The sequence below is a fragment of the Papaver somniferum genome, chromosome 3 (genome assembly GCF_003573695.1).
Source record: "Papaver somniferum cultivar HN1 chromosome 3, ASM357369v1, whole genome shotgun sequence".
NCBI lineage: Eukaryota > Viridiplantae > Streptophyta > Magnoliopsida > Ranunculales > Papaveraceae > Papaver > Papaver somniferum.
In genome coordinates, this window is record NC_039360.1 from 215,860,220 (window position 1) to 215,881,909 (window position 21,690).

General features: G+C 38.1%; 1 protein-coding gene across 1 annotated transcript; it reads left to right on the forward strand.

Moving 5' to 3' along the window:
* The first annotated feature begins 4,309 nt into the window (after positions 1-4,309).
* On the forward strand, positions 4,310-12,853 carry LOC113358634 (protein TRANSPARENT TESTA 9-like). The gene is made up of 21 exons (XM_026602247.1): positions 4,310-4,628; positions 5,741-5,792; positions 5,888-5,964; positions 6,051-6,184; positions 6,284-6,380; positions 6,494-6,551; positions 7,212-7,320; positions 7,427-7,550; positions 7,699-7,885; positions 7,970-8,301; positions 8,694-8,782; positions 8,872-8,942; positions 9,207-9,317; positions 10,262-10,327; positions 10,461-10,598; positions 11,054-11,159; positions 11,251-11,322; positions 11,410-11,456; positions 11,555-11,714; positions 11,826-11,992; positions 12,187-12,853. The coding sequence occupies exons 1-21, from the start codon at positions 4,576-4,578 to the stop codon at positions 12,514-12,516; spliced, it is 2,580 nt and encodes an 859-aa protein (XP_026458032.1). The 5' UTR covers positions 4,310-4,575; the 3' UTR covers positions 12,517-12,853.
* The last annotated feature ends 8,837 nt before the right edge of the window (positions 12,854-21,690 follow it).

Genomic DNA, 21,690 nt, shown 5'->3' on the forward strand with positions numbered 1-21,690 from the left:
GATTTGAAAGACTATATAAAGGAGAACTCTAGCAACTAGGAAACCTAATCCCCGCACCTCCTGTGTGATACTAGTTGTATAAGCTAGAGTCGATTCTCCTTTAACCTTAGGTTTCTACCGAGACCCTGTAGGTTAATGACTTGAAGACTTCATTGAGATTGTGAAGCTAGACCCAACTATTTTCTTTGTAGTTGCGTGGTTTGGTCTTGTTGTTTCTATCCTACTAAGTACAATCGTAAGATTGGCTTGAGATTGATTTCTCCGACATGCAAGATATAAAAGAAGTCACAAACATCTTCGTCTCATCATTTGTGATTCCACAATATCTTCTTTCGCTAGTCGATTAAGATTATTATGAGGTGATTGATAATTCCAGGCTGTTCTTCGGGAATATAAGTCCGGGTTATCAATTGGTTCCTGTCCACCTTGATTTATCAAAAGACGGAACAAAAACTCGGAGGTATTTCCGTGGGAGACAGATTTATCTATTACCATAGACTTTTCTGTGTGATACATATTTGTTTATGTAAGCCTTCGACTTTGGGTCGTAGCAACTCTTAGTTGTGGGTGAGATCAGCTAAGGGAATCAAGTGCGTAGTATCCTACTTGGATCAGAGACGTAAGGAGCACAACTGTACCTTGGATCAATGTGATATTGATTGTGGTTCAACTACAGTCCAGACCGAAGTTAGTTTGTAGTAGGCTAGTGTCTGTAGCGGCTTAATACAATGTGTGTTCAATCTGGACTAGGTCCCGAGGTTTTTCTGGTGTCTGTGTTATTTCTTTTCCGCATTATATTTTTTTTATACAATTGAAGTATCACATGTTGTGCGTTGAATCGATCAATTGGGAAATCCAACCTTTGGTTGTTGATTGAAATTGATTGATCCTTGAACATTGGTATTTGGTACCGTTCACGTGTTTTCTCTTGTATTCAATTAGATTCGCAGATTTCTATTTGCTTGAGTATGTATTGAATCGAGAAAGTGAGATATAACTCTTTGATATACATTTATTAAGATTGAGTCTGACTGTCTAGTTGATTCTATTAAAAGTATATTGGAGTTAGTCCATAAAGATTGCTAAGCGAAATATTATCTGTGGTTGTTGTAACCCCTCTTTTTCATTAATGTCTTGGAGAGTTAGAGACGGAGAGAGACAGAGCTTTTCTTCGAGATGGACTTGATCTCTTAGCATGTCAACTTGCTACATAAATAAGACAAGATTTCAGTTAGATAAAGAAAAAATTTCAGAGAGAGAGAATATAATACCTTCTTTTCCATGTATTTTATTTCTGCATTCCCTTCCAGCTCTATCAGGTCTTTGACACTGAGGGATCTAAGATCTTCCCATGTTAGGTTCCTGCTACAATAAAAAGATGTCATATTTAGTTAATATAATTGAACTATGCTTGTTACTCCACACACGCTTGCCATATCACTCGTTGGAATTTTATAACACCTCGATTTGCTGACAGAGTTTGTAAACTTCTTGCTGTTAAGACTGAAACAATGTTTGTAATTTTTTTTTAAAGGTTAAAAAAGTCTTGCAAAAACCTATATGTAAAAAATCCTACTTTAGAAGCTAAGCTTTTGTTGGAAGTTCATTATTTCAAAATTTTAGAGATTTACCTGGATATTAGCAGTTGCATACGTGTACTCATACTCGTCAATCCTTAATCTTTTATTTCTAGTACTTCCAACATAATTTATTTCCGGAGATACCTCCTCCTCGGTTAGGCTCTCTAGTCCTCTAAGAATATCATTGAATTTGATCACAAAAAAGTAGCTAATATATTTTCAACATACTTGCAAATTTCAACTTCAAAGTGTCAAAACGAAAATGTAGTCAATTCATAGGGAAAACAAAATAGAATGGGGGAGGGGAGGAGGGGGAGTTATCAAAGGTTAGTAAATACTCAAAAAAAAAAAAACAAGAGCACATAGTGGCTCGAAAAACCCGAATAACAAAAAAACAAGACTAATGAACCTTAGTATTCTCGGCCCCAGTTATCAAACCGACCACCATCTGCTAGGAAAACACCTTACAAATTGATTGTACCACCAAAATCTAGAGATACATAATTTAAATCCTTCAAATTTAATTAATATAATCAAAAACATAAAAGCGTAAGTTGTATTTCTCAAATTTTCATACGGAATAGAGGATGTGTTCCCGAGACAAGTACACGAACCTTTTGAGCAAAAGAACTTCATTAAATGTTAGCAACCATTAAATGGTGGAGTGTAACAAGCATACTTTCGTAAGTTGCCTAATATGTTAGGAAATTTCTCCATATTATTAAAATTTTTAAAATGTATCTTTAGATTCTTCTAAGTCTACCATAATCAATACTCGATTTTTTTTACTAAAAATAGTTAACAAAATAATTAATTATATAATATAATAACAAAATAATAAAAATAATGATATAATGTTATTTTTCTCCCTATAAATCTCCTTTCATTACTCTGATGGTGTTGAAAGATAGTCGTCAACGAACTATTTTGTTATAATAAGAACTTTGTACAATTTTTGAAGGACCAAGCTAATAGTTGTTTATGGATATCGAAGGAAATATTCATGATAATAATACCATCTCTTTAAAAACTGCTTAAACAAAACCAAATTCCTGAAACTATTCAGTCTTGAGTAAAACTGATCGCAATCTGTGTGGTTTGATCTGACTATTCAAATGTACCACACAGATTTAAATATCATTATCATTGTTTATACTCCTATTTTTAATAGAACGATCGCGTTTCTTTCTATTTTATAAGTATTCAGGTTTTTTCTTCTTAATTTGTAATGGTTTGTTTATATTGCCTTGATGTTGATTATTTCGATCTCGATAATCGTTTCAGATGGATCCTTGAAGACGACAATTTCAAAATGGTTGAATCATAACACATTAATACAATCCCTTCATTATCATCAGATTCTAATATAAAAATCATGTATTAATGCTTATATTGTGTTACAATGCTCTTCTTTGGTGATACATGATGTATGTATTTTCTCATGCTTTTCGTACACTACAAGAAAACCTAGAATAGCCGATTGGGCCAAAATCATCGGCAAAAGTCCATTTTGGCTACGACTGGGCTTTGTCGAGTGAATTTGGTAGTCAGAGCTAGTGTCGGGAAAACTAGTCATGTGATAGGGCTTGTCCAACTCTGCACTCGCCTAAACTTTGATCCACTACAAGTTTGTGAGAAAAACTGGACGTGACATAAACTTGGTACTTCGAAAATAAGCAGTGTCCATGTGGTTGCTTAGGTTGTGGCCGATTCCATTTGGGAATTGGGAAACTATTTTTGATTAGTGACATAAACTTGGTACTTTGAAAATAAGTAGTGGTCATATTGTTGCTCAGATTATGAGACGTATGCATAAGAATGAAATAAATTGAGAAACAACTGTTACAAAATAGTCATTAACGACAATGACAATCGAGTGATGGAATCTCCACCGCCAGTGGTGAACTCTCTATCGCCAACGCTATTCAGATGATCGCTCGGTAGAAAATCTATCACTCTACGATTTTCCCAGTATGACGCGGCAAGTTTGCCAAGCCACCTCATAGAACAAATGGAAATAATCTCCCGTTGTGACGTGGCAAGTTTGCGAGACCACCTCATAAAGCAAGTGAAATTTTTTGCTATTATGCATAGGAACCGGTCTAATTATAATATAAAAGTATCAACAAGACTGCGGGCTTGAAACAGGAATGCAATCCCGTGTCGACCACCAATTTTACAAACTAAATGACTCAACGCGAAAGCAACACATTTTAATTTTTTCATTGATAACAAACCCAAAAGAAACTAACAAGTTCTTCAGCTACACAACAATAACACGCGAAAAGTAAAACAATAAATAAGCAAACACTGTCGAAATCATTGCTTCAAGAGACCGTTGTCGACGTTACAATGCCAGCTCTCATAGAAAAAAAAACATCACACATATAGGGTTCCACACCATTGCTAGTGCGTCGCCTTCAAGAATGTATGCATCGTCAACTTGAACCAAGAAGCTTAAATTGTTGCAAAGTGGATAAATTCATACACATGGACTCCCAAATTCACCATTTCATCTTTCTTTAATCATGCCACAACAACAAACAAGGTATAATAAAGTTTTCGAATATCTGTCTTCATAATCTATGACGTGGAACTTTACAGAAACAAATTGACTTTCGATGAAGTAATCGAATCCAACGGCTCAAATTCAACCACATCATTACAGCGATTTAATAAGTTAAAAACAACCGAAACAGAAAAGAAATATTTTTTCCGGTTATCGGCAAAACCAGCCAAAACCCAACAGAAAAATTAGGGAGAGAGGGAGAAAATTTTGATTTATTGATGGGTGAATGGAGGATTACAATAAATTATCAAAATTAGGGTTTACAATTATGTCTTTAGATCATGAAGAAGTGTTTGATTGGTAATTAATCCAAAATTAGGGCTGATTCGAAGAGGAAGAAGGAGAAATTGGTTACAGATATTGCATCTCGGTTTCATTTGATATAAGGTCATGTTAATTATACAGATCTGATTGGTAATTTGAAACATGTGGCTTGCTTTCTGGAGACCCAGAAATCGATTCTCTTTGGAAGAACTCAGGTTCGTCATTTTCCTTGAAATCTTCTTTTATGACTTTATTTCAATGAATTTGTGCTCCGAATTCTATTAGAGTTTGATGAGTTTAGTTTAGAAATTGAGTTGTTAGGTTTGAAATTTAGAGAATTTTGAATGAAATTGTGAGTTGACGAATGTTCATTGAAGTTTTAGAAACCGTTTGTAGAATTTTGTGAAAGTGGAAATCTAGGGGTTCTTTTAAGTCATAGAAGAATGATTACGTAATCCTGGTCAATCGAACTCCGTCTAGCTGAATACATGATTGTTAGGAATTTTCTATTCTATTACTAGTTTTGAGATGACAATGACCAGTTAGCATCATAATTTTCAACTGCCAAGTTTGGAATTCATGGAAAGTTCAAAATTATGGCCCGCTAAAGTCTAACCGAAGGTCTGTTTGCAGTGGCACACCTCTTAATGGAAACAATGATATGTGTGGATTTCATATTGCTAGGAAGTGATTAAATATAGTATGAGTTTTTGGGTTCTTATCTTTGAGAGAATGATTTTATGGGAACTCTGTGATATTGGAGAAATGTTATATGTCTCTTTATGTTGTTTGAGGTAGATGTATTGATCCCTGTTGGTTGGACATAGGTAACTTAGTTAGTTTGAGATGGGTTAAATGCTAATTACTTCCGTGAATGCTTAAAACTGAAGTTATGAACAAAACACTTGTTTTAACGGAATTGCATTAGTGATTTGATGTGGACAAAGAAGGATATGAAATAACTTACCCGGGTTGAGAAATCTGTAGAATGGATTTGTAAAAACGGACCCTGGAATCGGTGAAGCTTAACATATTGGGTGAAGTGAAACATATTGAATGAAATAAAGTACCAGTTATAAGCAAATCTAACTGACTAACTCGTACTACGATGTTGTGAGAAAGCTTTTTCTAGCATAAAGAGTCTGATAAAAGTCTGTGGCTAAAATTTGATAAGGATGTTTTGAAAAGGCAAACTATGACTTTCTTTGGCAATGGGGTGTTATGTTCTTATGCATTGAAATGTTTCAGCGAGCGGCTCAAATCATTTTAATTACTGCAATTCCGCTTTCTGTGAGTTAAGTCTGACTTTAGTTTGTTTGGTTGGCAGCCGTTTAACTGATCAGCTGCAAAAAGTACAAATTGTCAATGAAGTTAACCAGGTTAATAATTTCTCCTGTCTCTTGGTGTAATCTGTGTTAAATATACTCAAGTCGTGGTTTAAAAGTTCTCATTGTCATATTTACACGCAATACAGGATCTGGTGATTGAGGCACTGAGGTCAATTGCTGAGATAGTTACATATGGTGACCAAAATGATCCAACCTTTTTTGAGTGAGGCTTCTCAATATATTGTGTGCATTATATTTCTTTTAGTTGTTATACAGTACCTGTTTATCAAACTAAGGATTTTTTTGCAGTTTTTTCATGGAAAAGCAAGTTATGGGGGAGTTTGCGCGTATACTAAAAGTTAGTAAAACCTTGGCTGTAGCTCTTCAAATACTACAAACCGTGAGCATTATGATTCAGAATCTTAGGAGTGAGCGTGCTCTATGTAAGTCAATAATAGTAGTGTGGTATTACTCAAAGCAGTTTTTAGGCCCTTCTTTTAGCTCAAATTGGTGTACATTTCTCACACTCGTTTTTCCTGCAGATCACATATTCAGCACTGAACATGTTAACTACCTTATAACATATCCCTTTGACTTCCGTAACGAAGAACTATTGTCTTACTACATCTCTTTTCTAAGGTCTGTGAGTTGCTATCTACTATTATTATTATTTTGATCGGTATCTGATACCTCATCTCTTTTCTAAGGTCTGCTAGTTAGTTTGATTCATGCACTTTTTTATATCATTTCAGGGCGATAAGTGGGAAGCTAACTAAAAGTACAGTTCCTTTGCTTATGAAGACTGAAAATGTATGTTGCTTAAACCATGTAGTACTTACACCTGACTTGTTGCGTGATTGCAGCTTAACTGAAAAGCATTTCCTGATAAATACTTTTAAATATCATCTTAAATTCCACTATGACGCCAAAAAACCAATCATATAAATTTGTCATGATATTCTGTTAGGAAAAACAAACGATGTGATTAGTCTGTTTCAGCAAGTTCATTTAGCATTTACATTTCTTTTCCTCATCTTATTTTTGAACTTTGAACACTGGATTAAATTCTGTTAAATCTTAAATGAGATTCATATTAAGAAATTTAGTACGTATTTCCGTCTTAACGTTAAATGTCATCCGGGTATCATCATGTTACGAGAAACCTATCATTGCTGAAGACTGCAGCTATGAAGTAAATGTACTGCAAAGAAGTAGCCCCTTCTAGGATGCTCAAACAAGCACTAGGATAATCAAGTAGTCAAGTGGATATGGATTTGGAGTGAAAGTGTGTGAACATGATGGCTGTTTACGGCATATTTTGTCTGTGTGGTTTACTGACGGTGTTGTGAGTGTCTATTAAAATAAATTGAGTTAACTAATGTCATTCAAGATGAGTTTACTTTTGTACATTTGTATAAGGAGAACTTTTGTACACTTGTATAAGGAGAACTTTCTTTGTTGTAAATCCAGAATGAAGTAGTATCCTTTCCGTTGTACATAGAGGCTATACAATTAGCTTTCCACGAAGAAAGCATGGTTCGTATTGCTGTGCGTGCTGTGACACTCAATGTCTACCATGGTAAGTTGGAGGCTTTTTGTTTTTCGTATCTGCAAATTACTTTTCTTATTTTGATTTCAATTGTTTTCTACTTATGTATGTTTTTTTAATTGTTATCCTTTTTCAGTTGGAGACGAATGTGTTAATAGATATGTCATTAGTACACCTATGGCAGATTACTTTTCGAATTTGATTACCTACTTCCGGAGGCGGTGCATAACCTTGGACGAACGGGTCTCTGAATCTGTAAAGTAAGGAAATGAAGTTTATAGATGGTGCATCCCACTTTGCATGTATATCAGTTTTTGTTGGCATGTTATCCCTCTAGATAGAAAGAGTATGAGCATCAGATTTGTTATTGTGCTTATTATCTCCTAATATGTATGGTTATTGATACAGGAATCCAACCCCAGAATCAAATTCTTCCATTCTTGCTGCTGTTGATGAAATTGAAGACAGCTTATATTATTTTAGTGATGCTATATCTTCGGGGATTCCCGACCTTGGAAAGGTGATAGCGGAGAAGATGTTGCAGCTTTTGATATTTCCATTGCTTTTTCCATCTTTGAGAACAGACCCTACCAATGTGAGTAACTCTTGTTTTTCATATCTGCATTGTGCTTTCCCTTTCTTTATTTCCTCTCAAACGTTCTGTTACATGCAACTTCAGGGGGCACAAATCAGCGCTACTACTTCACTGTATTTATTTTGTTGCATTGTGCGCATCCTTAAGATCAAGAATTTAGCGAATACAATTGCCGTGGCATTACTCTGTTTGCTGGAAGCATTTACTCCAAGGTCTGAAGTTAAACAGAACGGAAATATATTTGGTCACAGTTTCACACAGGAAAACCATAGTCTGGACAAAGATGCAGTTGATGCAAAAGCAGATAATCAGCTCTTAAAAATTACTGTACCAACTTCACCTAGTTCTTCCCAAATACATTCAGCAGAAGACTTTTCACTCCAGCATAACTGTAGTGGTCCGCATTTGGCTTTGAGGTGATATGGGATTACTTGTCATTGATTATCTCATGTCTTATCTTCTCTGGCTCTGTTTAGTTCTTACACTTTATCCTATCTAATAGCTGTAAAACTCACGATGATTTGAAGAAAAAAAAAAGTCTTACACTATGTGTTCAGCTTTGCCCCTGTAGGAGTAAAGGGATCTTATTTTATTAAGATTTTAAATTTCATAGCTAAATGAAAAACCTAGACATCTTAGAACCAGCACAATTGTACACCGTGATTGCCTTGTTCTTGCCACCTTTGTCATATATGTCTGCCAAGCGAGCCACCACTGAGTTGACTAGTCTGAACTTTAACCTTCTCTTTAATGTTGTTTACTTCTCCTTGGGTTATCAAGAAGCTGACTTGCTGAAGTTCTTTTTAAGGGAAGTATTGCTCTCATACATTGTTCATGGGGATGAAATAAAAGTTTTGGGTTCTTTGAATGTGCTGGCTACTTTGTTGCAGACGAAGGGTAATGTTGCTGATTCATTGAACTTAATTCTGATCTTCTCATTTTTTTTTTATGCCTGCACTTACAGTTACGTACTATCTCTTTTGTAGAACTAGATGAGTCAATGCTTGACGCTCTTGGAATTCTTCCCCAAAGAAAACAGCATAAGAAACTTCTGCTGGTAGGTGTTGGTTAATCTCGAGTTTATAGTAGTGTGTTCCTACTTGGCTACTTGAATTAAGAATATTGTCCTTTTGTCTCTGTACTTCTTTACTGGATTGATGCGAAGTTCTAATTTGTAATGCGTAAATATGAATTCAAAATTCCCAGATTGACAATTCTTTTTACTTCACTATGTATTGTTTCTAATTTGATGCTAATATCTAGGATTCCAGTCCTTCTAAATATGGAATGGTTATCTTACTGAAATATTCTGTGTATGAAGCAAGCTTTGGTGGGAGAGGGTCCAGATGAAGAGCAGCTTTTTTCACCAGAAGGTGGCGTTTCGGAAGATGGCGTCAATAGTCAAATTGATACATATCTTCAAACTATCAAGGTGTTTTACCAACTTATCATCAATTACTTTTATTGCGTATATCAGAATGATGAAGTTGGCATCTGCTTAGATAAACTAATAGATGCTTCCGTAATTAAGATATATTTGAATCTTGGGCATTATGATTCAGAGGTTGCTGTCCTACCCAACTTTTTAACCTTTTCAACTGAAAAATAGATCTCATATTTTGTGGCTTGTGCGAAACGATTCAACAAGGAGAATGTAGGGGGTGACTTGATTAAGTTAAAATGTTTTGGTAAATTTCAAGGGAGGGAAAGAATTATACGAGACGAATATAGAACAGACAAAGCAAGAGGGTTAAAGAGGGAATTGAATTTACCTTTTTAGTTTTTACTCAAAAGAAAGAAGTGTAGTGTTAGATACCGAGCTTTTGTGAGGATTGAGGACAGTTGTCTGAAAAGTTATGCCTATGTTACAGTTTTGTGGGAATTGTTTATAAAAGAGGCAAAGCCACATATGAAGCAGTAAGCATTTCATGGTGAAGATGTGAAGTTTGAGCTTTTTAGATATCATTTCATATAGCTTTGTGAAAATCAGACCCATAAAGTATTAAGAATTGTTCTAATGCTTTTTTAGTGATACGCCGAATGATTTTAGATTTTAATTGTGGGGGTAAGTTGCACAGAAATGCTGAATTCTTACTTTAGAAAATGAAATTTCAGGGTTATGAAATGTGAATCCGGATAAGTTGAACACTTGTTTTTTTGGCTCAGTCCGTTGAATGTTTTTCTCTCATTTTTGTACCCCTCCTGGTCAAAGTTCTTGTCTTGGCTTGGTACTTTACTATGATCTTATTTAGCTTCACTTGCTGACAAGTACTTTGCTACGTGTCAGGTTTCATTTGGTTCAACCTCATTTTCTTCAAGTTCTGTTGAATCTTTATCGCTGGTGTTTAAGTGTCCCTATTTCGTGTTATTGTCCAGGATCAATATGGTTGGTCATGTTCTTGCATTGATTTGGGCGTAAGCCCTCGAGTACATAGATTTCAGGTTTGTTGTTAAATCAAATTTCTTCTCAACTGCATAATGCTAATAATACAATGATCCGGAGTGACTTGAGGAGAATATTTGAAGTTTTTGTACAGCAGATACCTTCTAGTTATCGTGTAATTTTCTATTATAGGTGGTTGATGCGCTGGTCAGTCTATTTTGCCGGTCCAATATTTCTGCAGAAACATTGTGGGATGGTGGCTGGCTTTTGCGCCAGCTGCTTCCGTATAGTGAAGCAGAATTTAGCAGCCATCATCGTAAATTGCTCAAAGTAAGTACCCTATCTGAGAAAAAACCATATGTAAATAAGAGCTGTGCAAGATCTTTATCATGTTTATAATGGATAGTTGGGATTTGTGTGTAGACACAGTTACATGTACTATATGTGAATTAAATCTAGAAAGTGAATAAAGAAGCTGGAAGCAGTACTTTATCTGAGAAAAAACCATATGTAAATAAGAGCTGTGCAAGATCTTTATCATGTTTATAATGGATAGTTGGGATTTGTGTGTAGACACAGTTACATGTACTATATGTGAATTAAATCTAGAAAGTGAATAAAGAAGCTGGAAGCAGTACTTTATCTGAATTAAATCTAGAAAGTGAAAAAAGAAGCTGGAAGCAGGATGTAATCCTTTTATGTTTTTGTGATGGAGAAAATTCTATATTTGTAGTTCAACTGATTTTCTTTGAAATTATGTTTTTACTTTCTTCCTACTTGAACAGGATGCATACAAGAATTGCTCAGCTTGTCTTCTCCTGGAAGTTAGAGGGGTTTGGCCTGATTTACTCACAACAATCCTAACCAATGAGTGGAGAAAGTGCAAAAAAGGTATGCACTTCCATTTCTGACATGTAGAATTTTGTATAGTTTTTATAGTCTGATTAGACATGTCTAAACTTTTCCAATTTTTACATTGAAGCAATTGAAGCGTCTTCTCCCCAGAAAGAGCCTAAATGCGTACTCTTACCGCCACCAAAATTCTCTCTAGACGGTGTGATTGCTTACTACATAAACTTCTTGAATGTTTTAATTTTTTTTATTGCATTAACTAATACACCTGAAAACTCTTTTGTTTCAGTTGAATCATCTTTCTCCGCAGGTGAAAGAATGTATGAGATGGTGAAGGTTTGTGGCAGTTCACACACCTCTATGCCCACATGTTAATCTATGTTAAAATATATTTGTTAATAACATAATTTTTTTTTACCTCTTTCGTGGTGCAGGTATTTGTCCTGCGCCATCAACTTCAAATCTTTTCCTCTGGTGGGATTTTGCCCGACCAACCACCAATAAATTGTCCAACTGACCCTCCTGTAAACTCCCGATCAAAAGCTGCTGGGCTGGATCTTACAGATCCAAAACCCGGCACTGAGATAAGCATAGGTTGGCTTTACTAAATGTTAATTTCAATCCTTTTAATTTCTAAATTTATTACAATGGCTAGATGTAGTTCTTAGTGGGGATAAACAATCGACAATGGCTATCTATATGCAGCTGGTGCAGTGCCTTGTAGAATTGCATTCGAGAGAGGAAAAGAGCGTCATTTTTTCTTTTTGGCAGTCAGTAGAGGAGCATCTGGGTGGATTCTCCTCATTGAAGAACAACCCATTAGGAATAAACGTGGAGTTGTTCGTGTCGCCGCACCTTTGGCTGGCTCTAATGTAAGTTCAGTTTTATCAATCACTAATTTATTTGTTTTTTCTAAATATACATGAGGCGTATGGCAAAAAGAAATCTGTGATTTGGTTTTTCTTGAAGTGTGTCACACCAGATAACATTGATTTTAACTGAGTTAGTAGTTAGGACCTTGATAATGTGCAAACAAGGTGTATGAGCAAATGTCTTTCTTTTTCAGCCTAAAATAGATGATAAGCATATGAAATGGTTACACCTACGAATACGTCCGTCTAGCTTGCCCTTTTTGGACCCGTCGAAATTCGATGTATTTGGAAATCCAAAGCCAAAAGCTTTGATTGATGGGAGATGGACCCTCGCATTTAGGGACGAGGCTTCATGCCAATCTGCTTTCTCGATGATACTCGAGGAGATTGATTTGCAAACTAACGAAGTGGAAAGGAGATTGAAGCCCTTATTTGATCTTAGTAGACCGATTGACGAGTTAGTACCTTCTCTTCATGTTACAGAAACTTCGCCAATAAGAACGAAAACGGAAGTTTCTTCATAAGTCTCATCCTCCCCCAGATGGGTTGTGAAATAATAGGTTGTTTTATGGGTGAAGTTTCCACCCTTTTGTAAATTCCTTGTCACAGAAAGTAGAGTAGTCCTTTTAACCATCAAATTCTATTTATGATTTGATGGCTATTCTTTTTACACTAGTTAGATCCTGATTGATCTTCTACTGTATGTGTGTAACAGTTTTCTTTTTGTTTCGGTAATCATTCTTTAACAGTAGTTGTAGCCTTGTTCTTTTTCTGCCCTTTTCTTAGTTTTGTAAGTCATGTATAGTAAATCAAATGTATATTTGAGATGATCCTAAAATGAAGATGCAAGTTATTTTCTTCCCTTGTGAGAATAATCTCCAGCTTTAGCACTTCTGTTTGTTGTCCTTCGGGCACGAAGGAAGACGATTGTTTAGTGGAATGAACTACTCTCAACGGGTGTTGAGATATCATTGAAGATGTAGTTTCTACTTAATGTGGGAACTGCATTTCAGAATGACTTCTAAGAGCAAAAAAGATCGATCTGTGGTGAAGCTAAAGAACTTTGCTTCTGGCTTATGGACTTCTACTTATGGAGAAGCTCTCACTGTTCTTCTATTCTTGATCCATACGGCAAATAGGCAATTGAACTTTGATGCTGTTGCTGTACCATATGAACACTATATCCTCTAACAGCATATGCCTTGGAAATTTCGAAAAACCTGCTTTTATTTCCGATCTTCTAATTCAGTCTTTATCTTTTTGTTGTTAGATCTTTCTTTTTTGTCATTCAAGAATATAGAAACTCCTTCTTTTAACTCTTTTTATCATGTCTCTTTATCCTATCTTTAGATCCTTCCTATTAACCCTACAGTCTCCTTTGATCAACCATTATTCTCCCTTTCTTTTTTCTTAATCTAAAGCAAAACGTATCTATGTTTAGCCACTCTTCAAAGCCATTAGCCATCTATATAAAGTTGCAAAATCATTTATTTATTCTTCGATTTCTCTCATGTGTTTAAAATTTGCCGTTCAGAGATGATTCTTTTCTTTTGGGTGAATTATACCTTTTAATTCAACATTTTTTTTACACATATAAAATGCTTGTTGTTATTCTGAGTCCCCTCTTCTTTTTTATATATATATATATAGGTTCGGTGAAAAGTGTCAAGCCACCGATTTCTTACATTTTCTATTGAAAATTAATCAAGCATTAGTTGGTCTTCGCGGGTTTTCGCAATTCAAACTTGCCCTATCTACTACAAAAGCTGGCCGTTGCTATCTTTTCTTCTTCCACTCACTAAAAGTTAACCTTATTGAGGCTTAAAGCCTACAAGTTGGATATCAAGCATGTCTACATGAGTGAGCCGTAAGAATTTGCATTTGGATTATCCCGGCAAAGCTGGTTTTCTACACTTCCGGATAAGGCTTACCGCAATTGGTTATGCGCATATTTAAATCGTTTGCTGACCTATTGACTTATGCATGTGTCTCCCTTGCAGAACAAATCATACTTGGGGAAGATAAAGGATGGTCAAGATATTTTTGTTTCTTGGGCTTAGTTTGGTACTGTGGTGTTTTTTATAAAAGCCCTTTTGATATTTTTGTGCGTCGTAAAAAAAACAACAGTTGAACATTTGGTAAAATATAAATCAAAGTTAAGCTTAGAAAAACGCTCAAATTGTGTTTGATAAAATACCAGACTCAACTATTGATGTTATAGCAAATGACAAAAAAAAAAAACATCTTTGAAAATAGTTTTAATTATTCAATTTTATAGGGTTTTAAAAATAATTAAAAAATTTACTATTATAATATATATTATATATAATATATATATACATGTATATATAATTTTAAAGTTAATAATTATTACTATTATAATTATATTATCGTTAAAAAAAAATTATTTTCCTTAACCAGTTTTTGTTATAGATATAATTTAAAAACAAAAATTCAAACTAAAATAAAATACTCCCGTTGCTCTTGTTTTTATTATTGATAAACTAAAACAAAAATTTGTTTGAAAAGAAAAAGTCATAGTCTTCAAAGAATAAATATGGAATAGAATATTGATTGTATTGAAACTTAGAGATCAATTTTATCACGTATAAAATAAAATAGAGATAGAAAAAATAAATCAAACATTTTAAATTAAATAGGATCAAAGCTTATGTTTTTCTAGTTTTTAAAAACTCCTCCGCCGACTTTTAAAAAATTGGGTTTAGGAAGTGCTTTGGTAAAAAAGCTTCAAAATGTATATATGATACTCCCGGCGAGATACACTGGTCATTTTATTCATGAGCCTCATGACTGGCTCTTAGTACATCTCTGTGAGACATATTAGTCGCATTATCTCCATAAATGAACACACTCACGACTTCTAGTAACAACCCCACCATATTCATTGGCTGGTTCAAACGTTTTATAGTCCCATATAAACAAAGGACACAATCAGGCACATGTACATGCCACAGTTGACCACGACTTCTTGTAACATATCACAGTTGACCATGCATGAGAACTGAGCATTCATGAGCATGCCCCATCTGACTCCATTAGCCTTCATCCCAACAAAGTCATCCCTATCTCGTGGAAAGACGGAGATTCTTGCCTACTAAGCCTCAGACAAGCCATGTCCTTAACTACATGTCTCAATCCTCTCAGATTCATCATAAAAGACTTACCAACAGAGTTCAGCTCCCCACATGCCATGCAAAGCTTAGGCTCAGGCTCAGCTTCTCACATGTCTCACACGCGATCTGCATACTAGCATGTGTGCAAACGGGTCTCGGTTAAACAAACAACACCGTTCATGGAAATCGCAGAAAAAAGAAAACACACATTTGAGCAATGATATTTATTTATGATAATAAATTCCATGGTGATATATTTATTTATGTTACTTTTTAAGTTCTCTATCTTCGTCAGAGTTCTTGGTGAGTACCTGTTAATTTGCCCCTTTCCCTGTCGATGTTTTATTCCTCACCGAGGACGAGTAGTGGCGAGTATCACGGTTTTGTTAGGCTAGTTTCAACGAAATATAGTCCCAAAGGAGTTAGGGATAAAACAACATATATTGGTAGATTATTCAATGTTGTAATAAACCCCGGAAAATCAATTGCGCCTGTGTGTACATATCTCACCATCAAACACGTGTATACGGGAAGATACGTGGAAAGCATGCAAGCCAACACATCAAAACATGATGTACCGCGGAACACCAAATAACTCCCGAAGAGTTACTTTATCCCATCCCCAAAAGGAGCTAAGATCAACGGTGAAGAGAAAGTTAGCTGACACGGATGTGACAGGGGCAGAAGACACTTGTCTGACACGAGCAGGCGCCTCAACTACCCGCATTAAACACTCTGAGCAGTATACGTGTCGATCAACCCGTGGAACGAACGAGGATGGTCCTGCGTGACCAAGTGATGAACGAAGACCTCCGCGGGACGGACACGAAACACAAGAAGATAAGGTTTCAACGGTCCCTCAGAGATGGGTCCCAGACTCTAACCCTATAAATACCCCCTCTCCACCAAGAGTAATGGGGATCGGAAAAATCAAGGAGAGAAGGGGAGAGAAGGAGAGAGAATAATTGTGAGTGTAAGTCTTTTACAATAAGATAGACATGTAAACTCCAAAGTCATTCGACTATCCTTGTAACTCCCAAATACATAGTGAAACAACAAACCCCGTGGACGTAGGCCTTTGTGTTGAACCACGTAAACCCCAGTCTCATTTACATTTCAGCACTTTACGTTCGTCTAAAACTCCATGAATCTCTATTTCTATGTTTGGTCTTCTTTATTTTTACTCAGGTCCCGTGCTCAAACGCCTCGCACGTTGTTATTAGATGAGGCTGTGATAAACCCTAGGGTTTTGAGCCAAGGAATCGGTACAAATGTATCAATCAGTATGAGTCTGTCTAGATTACGAACTTTGGTGGTGAACACGCAGATGCCTTCGTGATTTAAGTGTTTACAATTTGGCGCTAGAAACAGGGACTTCGTCCCGGTAAAAGATTTATCTTATCCTGTGATTTCATAATTAAATTAGCGTAAGATTGCTCTGCTTCATTATCTTTAACAATATTTATCTTTTATTAACTTTATCATGTTCAAAAACGCACCCATTTTCTTCGGTACTACCGACAGTATCGTCGTTTACTGGTTAAAAGATTTATTACTTAGATCCACGGATCTACATTTTTCTAGATCTCGTACGGACCTATCTTTCCGTTGGGTTTTCGTAAGTTTTCAAAGGATTTACGTGCAGTTTTAAAAGGGATTTTCTCACGTTTCCTCATACTTTCAATGAATCCGCACTTTTAATAAGAATTTAATCCATATACTTTAACTCATGTTTTAATCAAATGAGCTTCCCCAAGAGTTCTCTGTGGCCCTCGGGCAGTTTCTCCCTGTCGTGGAATTAGGAATTTTCGCAAACTAACCCGATCCGCACGGACATTTCTGTTTCTCGCTGTTTGAAATTCCCTTGTGCAGAAAGATGCAAGAAGTAGGAAAATCCAGAGCCACGTCGAAGGAAGCACCGAGGACAACCCTGGTCATCACCCGGAGCAAGCAGAAAGGAGACAAAGCCAAAATGACCAGTCAGAGACAGGACACTGCGGAAATCACTTCGCCTATGAATGCTAACTCCGTTGCAGCCGCGGCACTCAGAGCAGCGGCAACAAAATATAATACGACAGCGGCAGTCCCGAAGACTACGGAAGCCATGAAAACTCTTGATACGAATCAATTTCACCAACCAAAAGAAAGGGTGGATGAATCCAGAACGTACCAACCCGCGCATCCGCCAACCTTCGGAATGCCATCAACCAACGAGCTGAATCAAACTGTGCAGGTGGCTCTAACACCGCAGATGGGCACTCCGCCCGATCTAGGAATGCCAACAATCGAAGATGAACCTCCCATGCCTTTAGTAAAAACCATAGAAGAAGGCGGCACGATGGCCGTAATAGCACGAGCTGGCACTCCCAATCAAGGGTCGAACCAATCAGACCGATTGATGGCCGAACTTGAAGAATTGAAGAAAAGCCAAAAGGTTTACGCGGATGCTGTGGCTTTGTTGGCCAGAGAAAACCAGGATTTAAAAGACCGGATTGCCTTAAGCACAAAGACGAGCCAACAACTCGATGAAGCAAATTCAAAGGCACCCGAACCAAACCGAGACCGAAGAGTCATCGTAGCAGCCAATGGAAACTCGGCCAGAGGAAGTAGCGCATCCGACCCAGATTATAACGATGGAGAGTCAAGCTATCACGAGCAGAGGAACGTAGGGCACCACCGCGCGATGGAAGAGCTGCTTGATGAAATGATGGCAGAGATCAGGCAATTAAAAAGTAGACAAGGCGGAGGAAGGTTAGAAGAGGTCATGAGAGAGGCTAACTCCACGCCCTTAACTCATCGCCTGACCAACACCCCTATTCCACTCAAATTCCCTGTCCCGACATTCGAATGCTATGACGGATCCAGCGATCCCGCTGCACACATTCGGTATTATAACCGTTTACTGGCTATATGGAGCCAGAACGACGCAGTACTCTGTAGATACTTCCCATCGAGTCTGAAGGGATCGGCATTGTCTTGGTTTGATAATCTGCCGCCAAACTCCATCCACTCCTACGACCAACTCCCAGAAGAGTTCTTAATAACTTACATGTACAACAAGGCTTTTAATACTGGAATGGATAAGCTCTTTTCACTGGCAATCGGCTATAAGGAAACCACGAGGGAATACACCAACAGATGGCACAAGGTCTGCCAAGCCATAGGAAGTGTGGACCCGGTGGTAAGTATCAACTGCTACAAGTGGGGATTAAACCGAATGAGTCCACTCTTTGTTGAGATTCATGGAAGCGTGCCTAAGACAGAGGGGGATCTTCGAATAATTATTGAAAAACACGCTCGTCTTGAAGAAATCTAGCGTGAAAACCCGAGGGCGTACCCACAGAGAACTCACCGTACAAATTCCGCAGAACAAACTACTGGAGCCAAAAGGAATTGCTCGGTGGAACGACCTCACGAAGATAGGAAAGAACGAAGGGACGAAAGGCGAAAAGACGATCGGAAGTTCGAGGACCGATGCGAATTGTATAAGATCGATGGGATAGAGGTGGATGAACATGAAGAGTGGATGGACTCACCTATTATCTTCGATGCTTAAGATATCGACGAAGATATGGAAGACCATAACGACCCCTTGGTCCTCACACTACCCGTGGCTGGATGTAACCTTAAAAAGATCCTCATAGACAGGGGAAGCTCAGTGAACGTTCTATTCTACGATGCATTCAAACGAATGAAGCTCCATGAAGAACAGCTAATGACCTCTTATTACGCCATCTACGGATTTAATGGAGCACCCACGAAGCCATTGGGAGACATCGTGTTGCAGGTTGACACCGGACCCATGAAAGTAGAAACACGGTTCAGCGTAGTGGACGCCCCGTCCCCCTACAATGCCATCATTGGACAAAAATGGTTACATAACTCAAGGGAGTGGCGGCAACGTACTACCAATATCTCAGATTCCCTACACCTGAGGGAGTAATGGAAATCAAGGGAGATCGGGTCTCTGCAAGAGAGTGCCAAGCCACTCAGGATCGCATCAACAACGAACTTTTAAAAGCAACACAAAACCCGAAGACTTAAAAATAAAGAAGCTGCGAAAGAGAAGGCCATAGACCAGTTCCTCAAGGAAACTATAGGAAGGGATTTGACCAAAGATGATAATGTCCGGAACACAGAGACAAGTACTTCAGCAGCCAACGAGGGACAGAAACATACCAAGTAACAATTAAATAACGTCCCAGTCCTCGGGGATCCGAAGCCGGTTTTCACGCCAGTAGAGCCCGTAAAAGAAATCAACATAGAAACGGAGGAAAACCCGAATATGATCAAAGTAGGGACCATAATGGACGAAAAGAGAGAAGATTCCCTGACCAAGTTACTTAAAGAATACGCAGATGTATTCGCCTGGAAATTAGGAGATATGCCTGGGATTGACCCAAAAATAATCCAACACGAGCTGCGCATCAAACCAGGCACGCCACCTTTCAGACAGAAAATAAGAAAAGTTGCGCCGGAATATCATAAGGCAGTGGAAAAAGAACTTCGAAAACTACTAGACGCAGGTTTCATCAAGGAGGTCAAGTACCCTACGTGGATCTCCAATATGGTCGTCGTTCCTAAGAAAAATGGGGGGGGGGGGGTTAGGATATGCATCGATCAAACTCAAAAAGCAGTCCAAAGGATAGCTATCCATTGCCAAGCATAGACCAGATGGTTAGAAGCAGTATAGAGAGTAGTAGAACTGTCATTCATGGATGGACATTCTGGCTACAACCAAGTGGCCCTGGCAGAAGAGGTCAGCCACACACACAGCGTTCTACACACCACATGGTCTTTATTGCTACACTAGAATGCCTTTCGGACTTCGAAACGCAGGGGCAACATACCAAAGAATGGTCGATGCTATCTTCAGGCCATGGATCGGAAGTACCTTAGAAGTCTACGTTGACGATATGCTCGTCAAAAGCAAGCTGCGCAAAGATCACCACAAGGATCTGAGAGACATCTTCGAAGCAATGAGGAAACACCGCATGAAAGTAAATCCAGAGAAATGTACTTTCGGTGTCACCTCAGGGAAATTCCTCGGGTATTTGGTAACAAAAAGGGGCATCGAGGTAGACCCAGTGAAGATTCAGGCCATAGTAGAAATGCCATCCCCAAAGAATTTAAAAGAAGTTCAGAAGCTCAATGGGTCCATAGCAGCCTTGGGCAGATTTATTGCCCGATCTTCGGACAAATGCAACATTTCTTCAATATTCTCAAAAAAGGGAGCAAGTTTGAATGGACCGCAGAATGCGAAGAAGCCTTCCAAAAAATCAAAGAACACCTAGCTTCGATTCCGATCCTGCAGAAGCCGGATCCTGATGAGGTTTTGGCATTATACATAGCAGCAACCGAAGACGCAGTCAGCGCAGTGTTGGTCAAAACCAATACGAAGATAGAACAACCTATCTATTACGTCAGTAAGACCCTCAATTCTGCGGAAAGGAACTACACAAAGATCGAACAGCTTATCCTAGCATTGGTATGGGCTACTCAAAAGCTGAGAACCTACTTCCTAACTCACTTCGTCCGGGTCCCATGCAAAGCACCACTGGAAGCAGTCCTCAAAAGCGCGGGAAAAGTGGGCAGAATAGCCAAGTGGAACACCCACCTGGACCAATTCAACATCATTCATGAAATTCAACATTCTCGAAAATCCCAAGTTTTGGCGGATTTCTTAGCAGACCTTCCCCTGGACAACGACGATGAGATTAAGGGAATACCAGAAGCCGAGGAAGAAAGCAAGGATCCAATGGATATCCTCGAACCCTCGAGTCAAAGACAATGGGAAGTCTTCGTCGACGGTTCCAAAAATAAGGAAGGAGCAGGAATAGGCATTGTCATCACCACCCCAACCGGAGAAAGGATTGTACAGGCACTCAGGTTAGAATTCAAAGAGCATACCAACAACATCGTCGAATACGAGGCAGTCGTACATGCCCTCCGTATAATAATAGAGATGGGAGTAGCCGACGTAAGACTAAAAGTGATTCACAGCTTGTCATACGGCAAATAGGGCTCGAGTACAATGTACGATGACACCCTCTCAGCTTACAGGCCTTGGTCCAAACATTGGCGTCACAAATTCCGAACATCAAGTTCCGGCACTTATGCAGAAGGGATCTCAGGCACGCGATGCCCTGGCATATATATCATCCATGCTGAAGGACGAAAGCATCGAAGCTATTAAAATAACAAGGGTATACGAGCCTTCGATTCACCTCAATATCAAGATACAGTGGAAGAAAATACCGAAGACCAGGTAGGAGAGGACATCCATAACGATTTTGACGAAGAAGATATCCTGTCAAGAGCAAATCAAGACGAAGACTTCAGCAACGAAGATGATTGGAGAACGGTGATCCATGCGTTTCTCGAAAAGGGAAGTTTACCCGCGGACCATAAACAGGCTAGGAAAATACTCTCCAAAGCAGGAAGATATGATCTTCGGGATGGGGTCCTGTACAAGAAATCCTTCCTCGGACCGTTACTACGTTGCTTATCTCGAAAAGAGGGGCACCGAATTCTAAATGACATCCATTATGGGGACGCAGGGAA

What these genes read in the sequence shown, in the direction of transcription:
- LOC113358634 (XM_026602247.1), top strand. Translation starts at nt 4,576, where the DNA reads ATGTGGCTTGCTTTCTGGAGACCCAGAAATCGATTCTCTTTGGAAGAA. An exon ending in TAGGAGTGAGCGTGCTCTAT is followed by an intron (nt 6,185 to 6,283) that starts GTAAGTCAATAA and finishes TTTTTCCTGCAG; the next exon opens with ATCACATATTCAGCACTGAA. An exon ending in AGCATAAGAAACTTCTGCTG is followed by an intron (nt 8,943 to 9,206) that starts GTAGGTGTTGGT and finishes CTGTGTATGAAG; the next exon opens with CAAGCTTTGGTGGGAGAGGG.